At 39.2% G+C, this 19528-nt stretch overlaps 1 protein-coding gene across 1 annotated transcript; it reads left to right on the top strand.

The window, feature by feature from the left end:
- The first annotated feature begins 243 nt into the window (after nucleotides 1-243).
- LOC111900011 (protein SRG1) lies at nucleotides 244-2028 on the top strand. The gene is made up of 4 exons (XM_023895893.3): nucleotides 244-572; nucleotides 746-993; nucleotides 1262-1589; nucleotides 1666-2028. The coding sequence occupies exons 1-4, from the start codon at nucleotides 312-314 to the stop codon at nucleotides 1924-1926; spliced, it is 1098 nt and encodes a 365-aa protein (XP_023751661.1). The 5' UTR covers nucleotides 244-311; the 3' UTR covers nucleotides 1927-2028.
- The last annotated feature ends 17500 nt before the right edge of the window (nucleotides 2029-19528 follow it).

Genomic DNA, 19528 nt, shown 5'->3' with positions numbered 1-19528 from the left:
GTCACGCTAGATTTCGTCCGCATAGATGGAGTCTAAATGTTTTTTTTTTTCATTATACCTACACTAGGTGGGGTAAAATTGGAACCAGTGATTGAGAACCCAAATTACATAAAGTGTTGATGAAATCTTTAAAGTGCAAAGCATGGGCCAATACGTCATCCCACATGCATTGTAGACTCTTTAAAGTGCGTAACAAAATCATGACTTTCCTCTCTATAAATACTTGCATTGTAGAAACGGAAAGCCATCAAACTGAGGTTACTTAGCAAACCTGAGTTCATTTGTAACCTCTCTATAAACTTCTTGTAACCATGGCTCCTGTACTCGATTTCCCTATTAATGTAGGCCTAATAGACGATGTCCAGGAATTGAAGAAAAATCGAAAAACCAAAATTCCGAACAGGTTTGTTCGCGATGTGGCTGAAAGGCCAGCGGTAGCAACAATCCAATCACCCTTGTCGACTAGTATACCAGTCATTGATCTTTCAAAACTCATGAAAGGAAACAAAGAAGATTTTCACTTTGAAATCATGAAGCTCTCAGCTTCCTGTGACGAGTGGGGTTTTTTTCAGGTATAAAGTTACTCTCTTAAAAAGGTACTTTTTGTTTAAGTAATTAGCGAAAGGTAAAGCTTTCAAAAAGCATATTAGCATCTTGTAAGTGAACTATTGTATTGTAAGACTTGCATGCTGAGTAAAGGAGTTGAATTTCAAAAAGCATATATTGGTTGTTTCTCTGCATGCAGGTGATAAACCATGGGATTGATCTTGATTTGCTGAAGAAGATAGAGAAAGTAGCCATGGAGTTCTTTATGCTTCCCGTGGAAGAGAAACAAAAGTATCCAATGGCACCAGGAACTGTTCAGGGATACGGGCAAGCTTTTGTGTTCTCAGAGGATCAAAAGTTAGACTGGTGCAATATGTTCGCTCTTGGACTAGTGCCTCACTCCATAAGAAACCCAAAACTTTGGCCGACCAACCCACCAACGTTTAGGTAATTCTCCACTAAAAAAGAGAGAACCTTTGACTTCAAGGTTAAAGGTCTAATTTCTCCATTTTTTTGACTTCACAAAAAAAACATAAACACTCAACAACCTTTTTTGTGCTAAATAGTAAATACCACAAGAGAAATTTACAATTTGATGTTTTGAACATAAAATTCAAAGTGTTTTCTATATAAAATAATTATCAAGAAAGCACATTTAACTTTGGTACTTTACGCACCATTGAATACTTTTACAAAGGAAGTTTATGTTTTGCAGTGACACTATAGAGACTTACTCGAGAGAGATCAGAAAGCTATGTAAAGATCTTCTAAGATTTATAGCATTAAGTCTTGGGCTTAGAGGCAATGTTTTCGAAGATATGTTTGGGGAGAGTGTGCAAGCGATGAGAATGAACTACTACCCAGCATGTCCTAGACCCGACCTTGTATTGGGTTTAAGCCCCCACTCAGATGGAAGCGCTCTCACAGTGCTGCAACAAGGTAAGGGGAGCACTGTTGGCCTCCAAATACTCAAAAACAATACGTGGGTGCCAATTCAACCTGTTACAAATGCACTTGTGATTAACATTGGTGACACCATAGAGGTAAAGTAACTATTCTTTCAAGAATCTTTGGCATGATCAGAATTAACTGAAGATAGATTGATCTTGATGTTAACAGGTTTTGACGAATGGGAGATACAAGAGCTCAGAACATAGAGCAGTGACAAACAAAGAGAAGGATCGACTGTCGATTGTGACTTTTTACGCTCCAAGTTATGAGATAGAGATAGGTCCAATGCCAGAAATGGTGGATGAGAACAACCCTAGCAAGTATAGAAGATACAACCATGGAGAGTACAGTAGACACTATGTAACCAACAAGCTGCAAGGCAAGAAAACCCTTGATTTTGCCAAAATACCACCCAAAAATTCATTCTAAACTAGAAATTAAATCAAATAACCCCATGAGCATATTGTTTATAATGTATAATAATATTGTGTTGATATCTTAAATAAATGAATGCAAGTAAATAATTATTGATGATGTATTTCCCTTCTCTATCTTTTTAAGACCGACCGGAAGCCCTTAGAGTTGTCTAATAACCCATCAATGCACGTTGGTCTATTTGTTTATTAGGCCACAGAGTATACTCCCCACACCAAAGAGTGTGGGGAGCTAGCTTCTAGATCAGTAAACGGTACAACCACCTCTGCCATCATCTGGGATACATCAAACGTGGGAAGCACCTCCGTTTTTCGAACCTAAATCACTCAACCATCATCGCCTTGGCGAGTGTTTCGTTCCACTGTCGCAGGTGGAGCACTGTGTCGAAGAGCTAGCCGCCGCCCGCCATAACCCACTGAAAACCCATGGACCACCATCTACTTCTCATCTCTCTCTCTCTCTCTCTCTCTCTCTCTCTCTCTCTACTCCGGATCCTCAAAGATCATTGGATTCCCCTGAAAGACCATCACCTCTCCTTCTGCCCTTCTCCTTGATAATCTGGAACCGTAGCCGAGACTATCGCCTTTGTTTGATTTTCCCATCGACGTTTAGTTTCAGATCTATTATCGAACATTGATGTGTGGAGATGGAGATAATTTTACCAACCTCGTTATTCTTTTCTTAATGGTGACTGAGTGTTTCAAGATTTCATCAAGTTTGGTGCCTAATGAAGATAATTTTTACCAGAACCATTTTTCTCATCATCAGTTTCCATGTTTGATTTTGATTCAAGTTTGAGTTTGTAGTTTGTACCAAGATACAAACCCCCATTTTATGTTTAATTTTGAGATTTGATTACAAGTTTGGTTTTATCTTTTTTTGGTTTGGTTCTGAGCTTTGAATTTAGTTTTGATATGTGGTTTTGGTTTAGTGTTAATTGTAGGCTTTTATTATGTATACATTGATTCCTGATTTTGTTTGGTTTTGAATTTGTAAAGAGTGGTGAGTGTGGCAGACTGATAGTTGTTCTGGTGCTTGATTTTGGTTTAATTTCTTTTGATTTTGTGTAAATTGAGGTGGTTGTCGGAGATGAACCATGTTTGAAAGTAGGTGCTGCCGGAATGGTTGTCGGAGGTAGATGGTGGCGGTGGATGGGAAGGGAGACTGAGGGTGGGGAGGGGGGGGGGGTGGAGTAGGTGGACCCACTTATTTATAAATTACTTATAATTCATTTATTTTAATTAATCAATAAAAATAAGTAACAAAAAACTAAAAAAGAAAATACAAAGGGCAATATAGTCTTTTTATCTTTACAAAAGACGAAAAACGCAAAAACATGATATGTTAAGGACGAAAAACGCAAGAATATGCTATTTTAGGGATGGTCTGAGTGCAAAAAAAGTTAGCTAGGGACCAAACACGCAATTTTGACCAAACCACAGGGACGATTTCAGTAATTTGTTCAAAAAAGTTTTATCTCTCCCATTGAAGATTTTGGTGATGAACTTCATACCAATTAAACAAAAACACAAACATCCATTATGATTAAGTTTAACCTATTAAATACTATTAATTGGGGATGCTCTCATGAGGCTATGATTGGAAAATTATTTCAGGGAGTGCTAGATCATCCACACTTGTCAATGTCATTATTCTTTCAACAATGACATGCAAGTTTTTGTGATTAGCTCTACATCAAGGTAAGATGTCAATATTTTTCAAAATTTAACCTCATTTACACATCAACTATTATTTACAATTTATAAATATCCTAATTATTTATAATTCTTTTTCATATATAAATACACTAATATATATATATATATATATATATATATATATATATATATATATATATATATATATATATATATATATATGGGTTAACTTAGCATGATAACCAATATTTGTGTAAGAACTTAAGAACCAATTTTCTAGTAAATATGTAACATCCCAAAAAATCACAACAATTTTAAACTTTTTTAAACAACTCAAAACCATAAAATGTTTACAAAATCATTGTTTCTAAAGTGTTTATCAATATGAGAGTATCCCAAAATCATAAAGTCATAAAACAGGAGTATGTGTATGGTGACGCCTTCGCCTTCCCGCAGTCATCAAAAGTACATGAAACAATAAACTAAAACCGTAAGCCAAAGCTTAGTGAGTTCCCACAAATTACCACCACACAAAACACATATAATAAATGAACAAGCATGCTGGGTCCAATCAGTTGTCGGACTGGAATACCCACGGGTCCACAACCATCAGGATGGATTACCCCCTTCCTGGCCCAATCAATCATCTAACTGGAATGCCAATATATAACAGGTACACTCAGTCATCGGATTGGAATACCAATATACAACAGGCCCACTCAGTCATCGGACTGGAATACCGTCGGGTCCACTCAGTCATCGGACTGGAATAACCCCGGTCTGTTGACTCACGCACAAAGCAGTAAAGTCTCAACCCAATACAATATGTCGAAATATAACAAATAACAAATATAATCAATAGACAGATAATCATGCAATCAGAAATCACAGGTAGTCCTACAGATTTACCGGTCTACGCATACCAGCAACTAGCATATAATCATACATATCTATCCTATACTCAACGTATCAATATATAGCAGGATATCAATCCAAATGGGCCAACCTTGATGCCTTCGAACCGTAAGTACAATGAGAAAACTCACCTCACAGTCTGAACAATAGCTGATGAGGTCTCAACTTCGAATCTCAGCTCTAACCGTCACCTATTCATCCAAATGACAAATTCTCAAACACCATTCAAAATACCCAAAATACCCCTTGGTCAAACTTGGTCAAAGTCAAAGTCAACGAGTCAACACACTCTAGTTGACTCTATCCTCGTACACGGGGCGTATTCAGGAGCTATGTGAGGATACAAGCGTCCGAGGCATCAGAGCCACATATGCATACGCGCAACGTACCTTGCTGTAACGCTTAGTTACTAGTATGTATTTAATTTATTAATTATTCAATTTATAAGAGCAACTCGACGAGTTGGAAGCCCCAAACTCATCAAGTAGATATCATATGGGCTACATAATTTAAGTAACCTACTCGACGAGTTAGGAGGCCTCAACTCGACGAGTAGGCTGGCATATTTGAAACCCTAATTTCTGGATTTTTCACCCTATTTAAACGTCTTAAACCTTCCCTGTTGGCCTCATTTCCAGCCACCAAGACCCAAACCAGAAATCTCGAAACCCTAATGCTATTGTGAGTGTTTGTGAGCTATTTCAAGTGTTTTAGTGTGTGTTTTGAAGCCATTGGAAGAATGAGAAGCTTGAGAACACAAGGAGTTTGTAGATCCAGAACCCTTGCTTCATTTACGATATTTTATTGGTATAAAGCTTGAACCTTGATTTGTAGTTGATTAAATCTCCTTTTGGGGTTATTTTGCTTGTTTTGGTTCAAATGGTATGATCCTTGGGACTTGGACGTCCCAATTGAAGAACATTTCAGATCTAGGGCCTTGAAGGGTTTTCATGGCATAAAGGTGCCAACTTTATGGCCATGGAAGCCCCATGCAACCTATAGACCATCATTTTGGTCTTTTGAAGCTTTTATAGCCATGCATGTGGATAAAGTTTAAGACTTTACGTGATTAATTGGTCCTTAGAGTCTAGATCTATGACCTTATGGTCATCTTGAAGATCTATATCATTTTGAGTTAGGATTTGATTTTTTGCCTTGGGGAGAGGTTCTTAACGGGTAAAGTAGGAAACTTTACCCTTCTAGACATATTTCTAGCTTAGATCCAGAAGATAGGGCCCTGGTTTGAGGAATGGTAACTTAATGGATTAAGAAGGGCTAATTGACTGAAGAACTCGATGAGTTCATAGAGGAACTCGATGAGTTGGGTCAAACTGTCCTGATTGTGTTAAAGGGAAGAACTCGGCGAGTTGAAGGAAAACTCGACGAGTTGGATCGTGATTTCACGTTTCTGTGATTCATGGGAACTCGACGAGTTGAAGAGCAAGCTCGACGAGTTGAGTCAATTCGGAGCGTTGACTTTGACTTGACCTTGACTTTGACTTTGACTATAGTTGAACCATAAAGAAGTATGAGTATAAATGGTATCTAAGGGGTTGTTTTGATTCAGGTAGTGTGTAGAGCTGATTTCAGGACAGAGATGTTTCAGCTATTATTCGACATTGGAGGTGACCTGTATGAACGGGTCGAAGGCACCAATGTCGGCCCGTATATGTATGCTAGTATGTTCCGGACCAAAGTCTGATGTCGGGTAGTGCCTGATGTAGGTTTATATGTTTCCAGATTCCGATATGATGTCGGGCAGTGCCCGAGGAATGTTTGTATGCTTGATGTCTTCGTGATTCTTGCATGTGTCTATTTTGTATGTTTCCGGACTTCGGTCTGATGTCGGACAAAGTCCGAGGAATGTTTGTATGCTTATGGATTTCAGTCCGATGCCTGGCGGGGCCCGAGGTATGTATATATGTTTATGTTATGTGATCATTTATGTGTATTTGTTGATATGTTTATATGTATACCGAGCTTTTCTCAATGTCGGGCAGGGCCCGATGCTGGATTTCGGTCTGATGCCGGGTGGGGTCCGCTGAAGTGGGCCAGGCCCATGTTATGTTATTATGTGAATATTTGATTATGTGTATGGTGTGTGGTAGTTTGGGGAGACTCACTAATATTTGTGCTTACAGTTTTTAGTTTTGGTATTAGGTACTTTCAATAGCAAGAGGAAAAGCTCGGGATGACTGCATTGCACACACCACGATGTTGTAGCCTGGGACGTCTACTCAGATATTTTGACATATGTTTTTGGATATGATGTTTTGAGATACTATGATTTACACTTTGGATGAGATGATTTTATAACAATGGTTTATTTAATAATTAAAACGAAAATTTTTTGTCATGATTTTTGGGATGTTTCAAGTTGGTATCAGAGCCTTGGTTTGAGGGATTCGGGCATACATTCGGGTATGTCTGAACTCAAACTGAGGACTCGGTATACATTTTTTTAAAAGAAAAACCATTTTTATAAAAAGGATTTTGAAAAGAGAAAAGGGTGTAGTGCATGTAATCAACCGAGCTTAAGTAAGTTCTCTCAAATTACCCATACATGTTTGTTATGCTATGATATGATTATGAGAACTGCATGCTAGATTAGGGTTAAGGATCTAGGAAGGATGCCTTGTATGCCTTCTATATATGTATGAGAACTGCATGCTAGATTAGGGCTAAGGATCTAGGAAGGATATGCCTACTGTATGAGATTATGAACTGCATGCTAGTACTGATTAGTCGGTGATGTGACGGCCTGGTTCTGATATGCTTGGATTTGTTTACTCAATGCTCGAATGTTGCTTGCTTTGTGCTTTTAGGAGTTCTAGTTATCTTTAACTAACTAGTAAATGAATATGTTAAGTTACATATTATGAGGACTAAATAATTCAGAAGGTTAGGTTTAGCCACTCTCATTTGAGTCTAACCATTGTAGGGTAGGACCTCTCATTCGAAGAACTATCTGGTCTTAGTGATATGTAATGGTATTTACGAGCTAGTTAGGGGGAGATAGCATGGACTGCTTATGCAGCTGATGGCGGAGAGTGGGTCAGAGGTTACCCTAGGGCAAGCCCAGGATGAGATTAGCATGAAGAGAAGTAGTAATAGAAGCGTTGGGTCAAAAATATGGTTTATAATTTGCTTTTCTAGGAAATTGTATTTTTCTGTAATATTTTTGGAGTTTACGGTCATGTTTACGGTTGAGTTTACGGCCGTAAACACCTTACGGCCATAAACCGATTTACGGCCCATGTTATCCGGCCCATGTTCTCCAAGTATAAATATAGGTGTTAGGGTGAGGAGTACAGATTGATGAACCCTAAGGAGTTTACGGCCAGGAGAGAAGAGAGTTTACGGCCATAAAGCATTTTGTGTGAATCTTTTGTATCTGGAACTTTAATTCTAATCAATTCATACGGAGATTCATGTTATTCTTCTTCTCCTTCTCTTCTATTTGATCTGACATCATCCGTTTGATTGGGATTCCACACCATCAAACAGATCTGATTGATACATGGGCAGATTAGGGACTTACAATTGGTATCAGAGCCAAGTTGTATCAGTCAATTTTGTCAGATTTGGGGCATTATTTGATCTTATTTTCGAAATATTCTTGCCTTTTTGGATAGATCTCTGAAAATTAAGGGGGGTTTGTACTTCGTGTTTTTCATAAAAAAGTGTTTTTGATCGAGTTTTGGAGCAAAAAAGGGCAAAAATCACTGTTTTTGGTCGTAACCTGCGAGGGGGTGGCGGCTAGCAGCTAGGGTTTTCGAGGAGTTCACGGCCCGAGGTTTGCGGCCTCGGCTTGGAGTATACGGCTCAACAGTTTGCGGCTCGGTCTCGCACGTTTCCCGCTTCTGAGTTCTCGGCCTCGCAAGCGCAGCCTCGCAAGATACACCCTTGCTTCGCATTAAAAAATCGGACGGGAGTTTGGAGGTGCTGGGGATCGAACCCACGACATCCAGCTTGCATTCCTTCAGCGCCTTATCCAACTCAGCTACCTGATCACTTGTTACATTCCTTCGAAAATTAAACTATAACCCGTCTTTTTCGCAGCAAGTTTTCCTATTTTGACACTTTTAACCCAAAATTCAATTCCTTTTTCATCCAAAATTTTTTAAAAAAAATTATATAAACAAAATAAATAAATAAATAAATAAAATAATAATAATAATAATAATAATAATAATAAATAATTAAAAAAAATATTTTTGACTTTATATTTAAAATTTTGACTTTGACTTCCAAGTTTGATCTTTGATTTTAAACTTTGACTTTTTCGTTTAACTTTTAAACTTTCAAATTTAGCTTTTGGGTTTGACTTTTAAGTTTGACTTTTGAGTTTAATTTTTTAAATTTTACTTTTAAGTTTGACTTTTAAGTTTAACTTTTTAAATTTGACTTTTAAGTTTGACTTTTGAGTTTAACCTTTTAAATTTGACTTTTAAGGTTGACTTTTGAGGTTTATAATCAAAGGGTTTGACTTTTAAGTTTTATTTTAGCTTATAGTTGTGCTTTTAATTGATTTTAAAGTCTACGAGGGAATTGAAAACATGAAAGAGAGTCGTCAGGATATGTTAAGACAAAATTTCAACATTTTCGATTATATCCCTGGAGAAACCCTCGAAACTCAGTTGCAGCGATTTACTACACTCACTACTGAGATGAATATAGCCGGGATCTTCTTGACTAAGTCCGAGATAAACAAAAAGGTGCTAAATTCACTTCCGAAATCGTGGGATATGAACGTGGCTATCATCAAGAAGACAAAAGATCTCAATCATCTTAGTCTTGCTGATGTAATTCAAGAACTTGATGCTTTGAAGTGTAGAGAAACAATGAGTTCTGAAAACATTCCGGTCACTGAAGTTACATGTACTCCAGCTTGTGAAGCTACGATTAAATTTCTTCGGGAGCAAACTGATTTATTAAAAAGAGAAGTTGAGGACCTGAGATATGAAGGATATCAACTCAGGAAAGGACAAAAACCCCTGAAGGCTGATTTAGAAGCAAAAACCAAGGACTTTAGGAAGCTTCAGGAAGAGTATAGCAACAAGTGTGAAAATTATGATTATATTAAGAGACAACTTGCTGCTCTAACTGAAGAACTTGACGCTTTAAAAATTAAGTGTGGAAAACTAGATGTCAGTTTCAAAAATTATACTGCGTCAAGTCAGACAGTCGAGTCCTTGTATGAAACTCAATTAGAATTCAAAGAAAATCAAAACAAGGGTCTAGGGTATGATAGTGTTCCTCCACCTTTCCATCATAACTACACATCCATCCCTATGACACAGGAAGAAATTGACAGGGAGGCACATCTTCGATATGGCAAACCAGCTGGATTTGTGTCAGGAGGTATTCAAGTAGAAAATACTAATGTTTCTACTTCATGTGCAGGTAAAGTAGCAGAAGATGAGAGCAAGGAGAGCACTACTGAACAAACCAATGACTACTTGAACTGTGAATCTGTTGCTTTGAGCTCAACTGCTTCTAACAAACCTGCCGTTGAGGAATACAGGCCTCGAATTCCAACGCAACAGAGTCCTTATTGCAAGTGTGCATATGGGATCAATAAGAGACAAGGCAAGGATACGCCACCAGGGGCAGGAATAAATAACTTCACAGTGAAGAAAAAGACTTGTTTTCAGTGTGGAACACCTGGACACATTGCCCGAAACTGTCCAAATCGTGCATACGTTCCCTACTACGCACAAGGGTGGCAGAACGCGCCAAGAGGGAGATACTCCAACAGAAATCCCTCAAGGTCATGTTCAGAACATGGTGATTGGAACGTGCAGAAGGCCAAGAATCAAACCCACAAGGCAAAGAATCTTAATCCTAAGGGCAAAAAGGAAATGTCGACCAAGAAGTCCAATCTAAGAGATGCTCTAGTGAAACAAAGACCGGTTAGGTCAAAGTCATCTCAACGGCCGACATCAAGATCAAAAGCAAGCACTGAGCCACCCATCAGATCGAACAAGAAATGGGTTAAACCCAACTACAAATGGGTTCCGAAGGCTCAATCTCCCAAATCTTCTAATGATTCTAATATTTCTACATCTTTTGTTTGTGATAAACAGGACATGTCATGGGAGAAAGTGTCGTGTGTTGATGACAAGGGTCGACCCAGTTTCAAAATGGACTGGGTTCCAAAGACCAATTAATCCCGCTCTGTGTCGGAGCAGCTATGGAGGCATATCATCAGACTTTGATTTGTTGGTAATGGCTGTTCCAGGCACATGATAGGGGACATCTCTCAACTGTACATCACTCAGAACATTATTTGAGAGTATGTGTCCTTTGCGGGAAAGGAAGAAAGGAAGAGATCACTCATGGGGATAGTACTTAACGATGTGAAGAATTTTTGGATCTGTTCTGGGATTACGCGTGCTGTTCTCAGACCTTCTGGATACAAATTCATTCGGTGACTTACGGTTTGAGTTTTCTTCTCTATACTACAGAGTTTTTCTTAATTTGATTCGCTTTAAAGACTAATTTTTGTTTTAGGATAATTTAAATTTGCGTATTTACTTTCGTTTCTCTCCTATGCACAAATTTAGGGGGAGAAATAAAAACAAAACAAAAATTATAAAATTTTAATTTAAAAAAATCCAAAAACATTAGAAAATCAGAAAATAAAAAATATGTTGGTTATGAAATGTGCTTGAGGGAGATGTTTTGGGAAATGAAATTAGCAAGTGATAACGGGCAATCTGAATCGGCGTAACGTACCTAAGTTGAATCGTCTACGCTCTGTGCTCGATGCTCTGGTAGGCACGAAAGATTTTAAATGGACTTGACTAGGGAGAGTTGAACCTAATGAATTTAAGGACTTGGCAAACTTTGACCTAGTTAGATCCGTTTAACCTGATGTCACGACGCTCAGATAGGTTGAGCAGGGAGATATACATTGGAATCTACCGGTCACATTAAATAACCCGTATCTAGAACTGTGGATTCACTTTTCCTTGATGTGCGGATTCTGTCCTTAATTCCGGTTAGATGGGGCGACTGGTAAACTCCGTTAAATTAGGTCTGTAGAATATCATTTTCTTTCTTTCCGTCTGTTAGCCATATGTTGTCTCCTTTGCGTGACTTCCAATCCGATCTGGTACACAATATATGCAACTCTATTTCTCTGCAGGCTATATATATGAAATTCCTCTCATCTGTTAGCCATATGCTGTCTCCTTTGCGTGACCGCTAATCCGACCTGGTACACAGCATATGTAACCTTCTACTTCTCAACCACTCTGAAACAATAAGTAATAGAATTTTGAATCTATCCTCTCTCTGAATGGTTGTCTGCTCACCCAGTGTAAGGAGTACTCAGGAAGTTCTTGATGGCTGGGGCATATCAGGAAGCGGGAAACACGTTCTAGTACACTTAAAATTGAACACATACATATTGTCTGTAGATCTCGCTGCTCGATTTAGGTGGACAACAATATCCCTGGTTGTAGTCAGTTAAATGGTCATAAGAAAAATTTATTTAATAATTAGGGGCAATCATGATAATAAAGTTACAATTAGATATATGCATGTATCATGTCATTGGTAAATTGTCCAAAATTGTCACAAATTTTTCGTGTTTAAGTGGACCACAATACTGGCGATCGATCAGACGAAGATGTGAAGATAAGGGTACCGACAAGTGGAATAAGGCTGTCCAACAACTTTGATCCCAAATCACTCTTAAAGTTAGCTATTACTTTGGTTTTTGTTGAATTTGTTCATAGTGTTCTTCTAATTTAAATATTAGGGGAGAAATAAAAAAAATCAGAAAATTAAAAATTAAAAAATAGTGTTATTTCTGTTTTATTTCTTTTTCAGAAAATATGAAAAATCCAAAAAATATTTTTGTTTTTGTCTTAATTCGTGTGCTAAGTTTTCTTTTAGTTTTTTTTTGTCTTGAAAAGTGATTTCAGGTGAAGATGAAACTCATGGAGTTTGTGTTGAAGATTTCTGAGCCAAGGCTTCGTCCGTGAGCATCGAAGAATTCGCATTCGAAGGAGCAAGAAATGAAGATTATTCTTTCAAATTCAATCTTTCAACCCAGAAGCAAGGTGAAGCTGAAATTGAAGATTATGTGACGGATTGCATTGAACCCTCCTCAATCAGTCTGCTGCTATCTTAAACTTGCTGAAGCGATTCAGAAGATTTGTTCTCTCTAATGTTCTCTCTGAAGATTCTCAAGCTGAAAGCGCCATCTTTCAAGAATCAGTACGTCAAGCCTCCTCACCCAATGTGCGTTCAATGCCAAATTCTGAAGAAAACCTCAAGTGCTCAAGATGAAGTCATTCATTGAAGATTCATATGTTCATCCTGATGCTGTGAAGAAATTGAAGGTTAAAGCTGAAGCCAAGCTCCCATTGAAGATTGACAAGAAGAACCAGCTACTTTTTAGGGGAGCTTGTTGGGTCATTTAAGAAAAGAAAGCTATAAACCAAGGGGGAGACTGTTGGGTCAAAAATATGGTTTATACTTTGCTTTTCTAGGAAATTGTATTTTTCTATAATATTTTTGGAGTTTACGGTTGAGTTTACGGCCGTAAACACCTTAGGGCCGTAAACCCATTTACAGCCCATGTTATCCGGCCCATGTTCTCCAAGTATAAATATAGGTGTTAGGGGTGAGGAGTAGAGATTGATGAACCCTAAGGAGTTTATGGCCAGGAGAGAAGAGAGTTTACGGCCAGAGAGCATTTTGTGTGAATCTTTTGTATCTGGAACTTTAATTCTAATCAATTCATACGGAGATTCATGTTATTCTTCTTCTCCTTCTCTTCTATTTGATCTGACATCATCCGTTTGATTGGGATTCCGCACCATCAAACGGATCTGATTGATACACGGGCAGATTAGGGACCTACAAGAAGGGACTTGGGGGAGTTGAGGCAATTCTTGAGGAAAGTATAGATAGATGTGGAGGGTAGTATGGGCCCATACTAATGAAAGAAAAGGATCCGTACTCGAGTCAAGGAGAGCTAAGATGAATCCAGGGAACTTGTAGTGTGTGTGATCCCTCGAGTTATGATGAGTATTCTGATGTTTGTTATGGTGTATTTTCAGTATGGTGATGCTACGCACTAGATCAGTTGGCAGCTCTGGTGCCGATGAGGAATCAGGCTCGGGCTCTGGAGCCGGGCAGCTCGATGATCAGATGAGGAAGTTCATCTCATATGAGATCACGCACAATATATTGGACCAGACTCCTGTGATATTCGGTACGGTCAAGGAGGGCATCCTGGAGATTCTTGACGAGAGGTTGAGTGCTTTCCGCACCGAGATGGCGGCTATGTTAGGGGTGCAAACGATAACATTCAGGGAGTTCCGATCTTGTAGAGCTCCAAGCTATCATGGGGCTCGGGTGTAACATCCCAAAAATACGGTCCAAAAATTTCATTTTTATTTAATAATTATAAAACCATTTGTCTGAAAACATCATAGAGCTATCTCATATCAAAACCAATGTATCCATAGTCAAAACATGTCATAACAAAATAATATCATAGTATAAATCCCATAGATCTCATGAGTGGAGATCCTAGTGTGATGTGCTGCAGTCATGGCAGCTCCTTTCCCTTCGAAGCTGAAGTACCTGAAACAAAAACTAAAAACCATAAGCACAAAGCTTAGTGAGTTCCCCTATCATACCACATACCATACAATAATCATATTGCCTGACATATCTGGGTGCCCGACCTACCCTGCTGAGCATACCTGGGTGCTCAACCTACCATTGTCAGGCATACCGAGGTGCCCGACCTACCCCTATCAAGCATATCTGGGTGCTCAACCTACTCTGCTAGGCATATCTGGGTGCCCAACTTACCCTCCAGTTTATTTCAACTAGTTATGGGGACTATTTGTGACATCCCCAAAATCTCGGCCAGAAAAGACCGTTTTCATTTATGCTTTTTAAACATTTTCAGAGTAAATCCTTTTGATTTTAAAGGAGATGCGGAATTTGTTCCCAAAAACAAAACATGATAAAATAGATATTTATCAAAACATTTCATAAAGAAATATGATTTCATTTCATAATCAAAAGTCGGGATGTCATGTTCCGATACAGATCATAAAGCATAAACGATAGCATTACAAGTCATTCGACAAAATATATACATATACAGACTTGTAAACAAAACAACTTGATGATTCGCCCATCTTAAGCTCTTGCGCCACTTCCTGTAATACAAATAAACTGAGTGGGTCAGGCTTGGGAGCCTGGTGAGCATATAGGGTTTTCAACCCACAATAATTATATTTAATTTCAACAATCCACAATAAACCCGATTACCCATTCCCGTTATCCTCAGTTTACGTCCCTAAAATAACATCTATTATAAGGAACCTAATTCAGGATTTTCATCAGGACGGACATTACTGCAGAGGGGCTTCCTCAACAATAAGTGTCCTAAAGGCAACCATGTGGGGGATAGAGTACACCAGTGAACATGTCGTTCACAACACCTACAGGTAATGAGCCTGCTAGTGTTCCATAGGACAGTCTAGAATAGTCTGTGGTCGTCATCCATACTCTGCTGAATGACTAGAATAACACCAATAACACCGAGGCCTCTCATCTGTTTATTTCACACCAATTATCTACCCATGTTCTACCTAACATATTAGTAGGTAAAAATATACATTTTTATACATAGTTTAAAAACCTGTATTGCATGCTTTTATCAATACATATTCCACATAATAGATGAGGCATACACACATAACACGTATTTCATAGAGAATATATCAGATCTATGAGATAAAAGAGAGTGAATATACATTCACACATATAACAACAAAATATATACACATAGCACGTATTTTATATAAAATACTTCATAATATTGCGTTGGAATGAAAATGACTACACACATAGCACGTATATCATAACTTCTTCGTCCGACGTCCGTTCTCGCCTATCTTTTCATCGTTTCACTACTAACAATGAGATCTTCGATTCTCGTTTACATTGTTTCTGCTAAAAACCGCTCGATCTCAAATCGAGTATTCGAGCTGCATACTGCCCAGTCGAAACTTCTGAAAATCATAACTTCCTCATACGAAGTCAGATTTGGGCGTTCTATATATATATATTCGGAAACCTCGTTTTAACTACTACAACATTATCCAATGATATCAAGTTTATTTTACACTTAAATTTTGACGCTCATTTTATTCTTAATTCATTAAATTATAATAATTAAGAAAACACACATAAATCACATAATTCACATAATTCACAAATAATACATTTTTATTATTTCAAATTGGGGTTACAAAGGTTAACCTAAACTATTACATTGCTAAAAAATGGCAAGCCCAGAAACACGGGCGTTACACTATTCCACCCCTACCACTACCACATAATATCATAGCATAACATACTGTCAGGCATATCTGGGTGCCCGGCCTACCCTCCGGTTTATCTCAACCGGGTGCAAGGTCTAACCTACCCCTCCTACCACTATCATATAATATCATAGCATACTAGCAAATAAAGCATAACAAATAGTGGCATACCGGAAAATTATCATGAAGACAATCATCTCAACTATATCAACTACTAGTGGGCCGACCTTAGTGCCTTCGACCCACTTCTACTAGAGGTAACTCACCTCGATAACTATGAATAGCTGCAAAAACTCCTTCTCTGAAATCAACCCTTCTCAGACTCCTAAACACAAACATTTCCTTTAATTACCCTTTTCATACTCATAACCCCCTTAAGGGTCAACTTTGGTCAAAGTCATAGTCAAAGTCAGCATCCTATTCAAAGTCAACATCATGGTTGACTCAACTCGTCGAGTTGATCCATCAACTTGTCGAGTTCCATGAATCAGGAACCCTTAATCGCGATCCAACTGGTCGAGTTCTTTCACAACTCGTCGAGTTCCTCCTTATCGATAGAATCGGGACTTCTTCAATCAACTCGTCGAGTCATCCTTGAACTCGTTGAGTTTTTCCCTTTACAGACTCAGGATACTTCGACCCAACTAGTCGATTTCCTTTATGGACTCGACAAGTTCTTCAGTCTGATGGGTCATCTTAATAGATTAAGCTCCTATCCTTAAGATCTAAGCCCCAAACTTCATCTACATACTGAAAGTGTCCTTTTAAGGGTCATGTTTCTAACTTTACCCGTTAATATCCCTACTTAATGGGTTTAGCTCAAACCCTAATTCTCTAAGATCTAGATGATGATCTAAAAGCCACAATAGTTCAATTTAAAGCATAAAACTGAGATCTAGACCCAAGATACCATATGAACACGTAAAGTCCCTGACTTTTTCTCCATATATGGCATTTTAGAGCTTAAAAGGCCAAAATGGCATCCTAAAGCTTGCATGGGACTTCCATGGCCATAAAATTTGCACCTTTATGCCATAAAAGTCCTTCTAGACCACATATTTGCAAGAGTAATTACTTGGGACATCCAAGTCTCAAAAGGTAACAATCTTGGACGAAGACATGGAGAAATCACTCCAAAACTAGATCTAACCAGTGAAAAGACAAGATAGGAGCTTTATACCTCTAATAAACCATAAATGGTGCTCAACTTCTGGATTTACTCTTCTCCTTCACTTCCTTGCTCCTTCTTCAAGTCTCTTCTTCTTCAAAACCTCAAGAATGCACCAAAAGTGGGTCAAAACTCTCAAAAACATATTAGGGTTTCGTGGATAGGGTTTGGGACAATGGAGGCTAGCCTTTGGAGGTTAAGGTGTTTAAATAGGGTGCTAAACCCTGAAAATTAGGGTTTCATTATGGAAGCCCTACTCGTCAAGTTGAGTCCCTCAACTCGTCGAGTAGACTTGAAGTCCCACGTCCAATTTTTGTTCCTACTCGATGAGTTTGGGGCCTCTTACTCGTCGAGTTCATGTTCAAAAATGAATAACTTGATTTAAAATACATACTAGGAACCGAGTGTTACAAATCTACCCCACTTATTTTAGACTTCGTCCTCAAAGTCTCTTGCTCTTGGAAATAGCTCTGGGTAGTGCTCCCTCATCTCATCCTCTACCTCCCAAGTCCATTCTGAGCCCTTTTGGTGTTGCCATTACACCTTCACTAACTCAACTCTCTTGTTCCTCAGATCCTTCGTCTTCCTGTCAAGGATGGCTACCGGTCGCTTGATGTAGTTTAGGCTATCATCCACCTGAATATCCTCTAGGGGCACCACTGTGGAGTCATCTACCAAGCACTTCTGTAGCTAAGAGACATGAAAGGTGTTGTGGATCTGACTGAGCTCGGCTGGAAGATCCAGTCGATATGCAACCCGACCCACCCGGGCCAATACCCTGAACGGTCCAATGTATCTGGGGCCTAACTTGCCCCACTTCCTGAACCGGATGACACCTTTCCAAGGTGACACCTTCAGGAGGACCATATCTCTTACCTAAAACTCCAGGTCTGATCATCTTCTGTTGACGTAGCTCTTCTGCTGACTCTCGGCCGTCTGGAGTCTACTACAGATTTGCTGGATCATCTCTGTCGTCTTGAGTAGCACATCAATACTCCCCATGACCCTCTATCCAACCTCACCCGAACAGATTGGGGTTCTGCACTTCCTCCTGTAGAGCATCTCGAACGTGGTAGCTATTGTTATAGGAAAACTCTGCCAAGGGAAGGTAGGTATCCCAGCTACCATTGAAATCTAAAACACACCCCCACAACATATCCTCCAAGGTCTGGATGGTCCGCTCACTCTGACAATCTGTCCGTGGGTGAAAAGTCGTACTAAAGTGCAAAAGAGTACTCATCTCATCATGAAATCTCTTCCAGAATCTGGAAGTGAGCCGTACATCTCGGTTAGAAATCACAGAAACTGGCACTCTGTGTCAAGCTACTATCTCCCTGATGTGGATGTCGGCCAACTTCTCGACCGAAATACTCTCATGGATGGGAATGAAATGGGCACTCTTGGTCAACCGATCCACGATGACCCAAATCGAATCCACTCCCTGTATGGTCCTGGGAAGCTTTGTGATGAAATCCATAGTAATATCATCCCATTTCCACATAGGGATATCCAATAGCTGCGTATTGCCGTGAGGTCTCTGGTGCTCAGCCTTGGCCTTCCTGCAGGTCAAGCACCTCTCAACATACCAGGTTACATCCCTCTTCATGCAGGGCCACCAGTAATCAGGGCGAAGATCTCTACACATCTTCGTCGCCCCGGGATGGATGGAAAATCTAGACTTGTGCGCCTCCTCCATCAGGATCTGGCGCACACCTCATGCGTACAGAACCCACACTCTACGGTGAAGTGTCAATAGCTCGCGGCTATCGTATTCGAAGGAGGAAATCTGGCCCACGATATGCTCACTCTTCTGGTGTTCATCCTTCATATCCTCCTGTTGGGCCTCCCAGATCTTCTCTAGAAGCGGAGGCACTGTTGTTATCCTTAGACAGATGTTTTTGATTGGGGCTGTGAATGCCTTGCGGCTAAGTGCATCAACCACAACATTGGCCTTCCCTGGGTGGTAGATGATCTCACAGTTGTAGTCCTTCACCACATCTAACCACCGACACTACCTCATGTTCAGATTCGACTGAGCCATGAGGTACCTCAAGCTCTTGTGGTCTGTGTAAATGGTACAACGGACCCCATAAAGGTAGTTGATGGGTTTTGTGTACTACAACATCCTATGATGCATATACAACCCTAAATACCTTGGATCTATGTTTTCACTAATTATACATGCAAATGGTTTCCAAGGCATTAAACCTATAACTAGCAGGCAAATGACATAAACAATACAAGATACTAGTTAGAGTAACATACCTTTATGTGGCTTGAAGTCTTGATGTATTTGGTGTTGCTAGATAGACTTTGGCCTTTAAGAACTTAGTGCCCCATGTGTTGCACCTCAAATGGAATCACAACTCACCTAGAATAAAGGTGACTCTTGAGAGAGAGAGTTCCTACACACCAAAATCGTCCATATCCTCCAAGAATACATTAGTGGTGATTTTGGCTATCAAGTAACATATTTATATGTGGAA

The sequence above is a fragment of the Lactuca sativa genome, chromosome 6 (assembly GCF_002870075.4).
Source record: "Lactuca sativa cultivar Salinas chromosome 6, Lsat_Salinas_v11, whole genome shotgun sequence".
Taxonomy (NCBI): Eukaryota; Viridiplantae; Streptophyta; class Magnoliopsida; order Asterales; family Asteraceae; genus Lactuca; species Lactuca sativa.
This window is presented reverse-complemented; position numbering and strand designations above follow the sequence as displayed.

Excerpts from the sequence above, each read along its gene's own strand:
- LOC111900011 (XM_023895893.3), top strand. The coding sequence starts at position 312 with ATGGCTCCTGTACTCGATTTCCCTATTAATGTAGGCCTAATAGACGAT. Across the intron at positions 573-745 it reads ACGAGTGGGGTTTTTTTCAG|GTGATAAACCATGGGATTGA; the intron begins GTATAAAGTTAC and ends CTCTGCATGCAG. Across the intron at positions 994-1,261 it reads ACCAACCCACCAACGTTTAG|TGACACTATAGAGACTTACT; the intron begins GTAATTCTCCAC and ends TATGTTTTGCAG.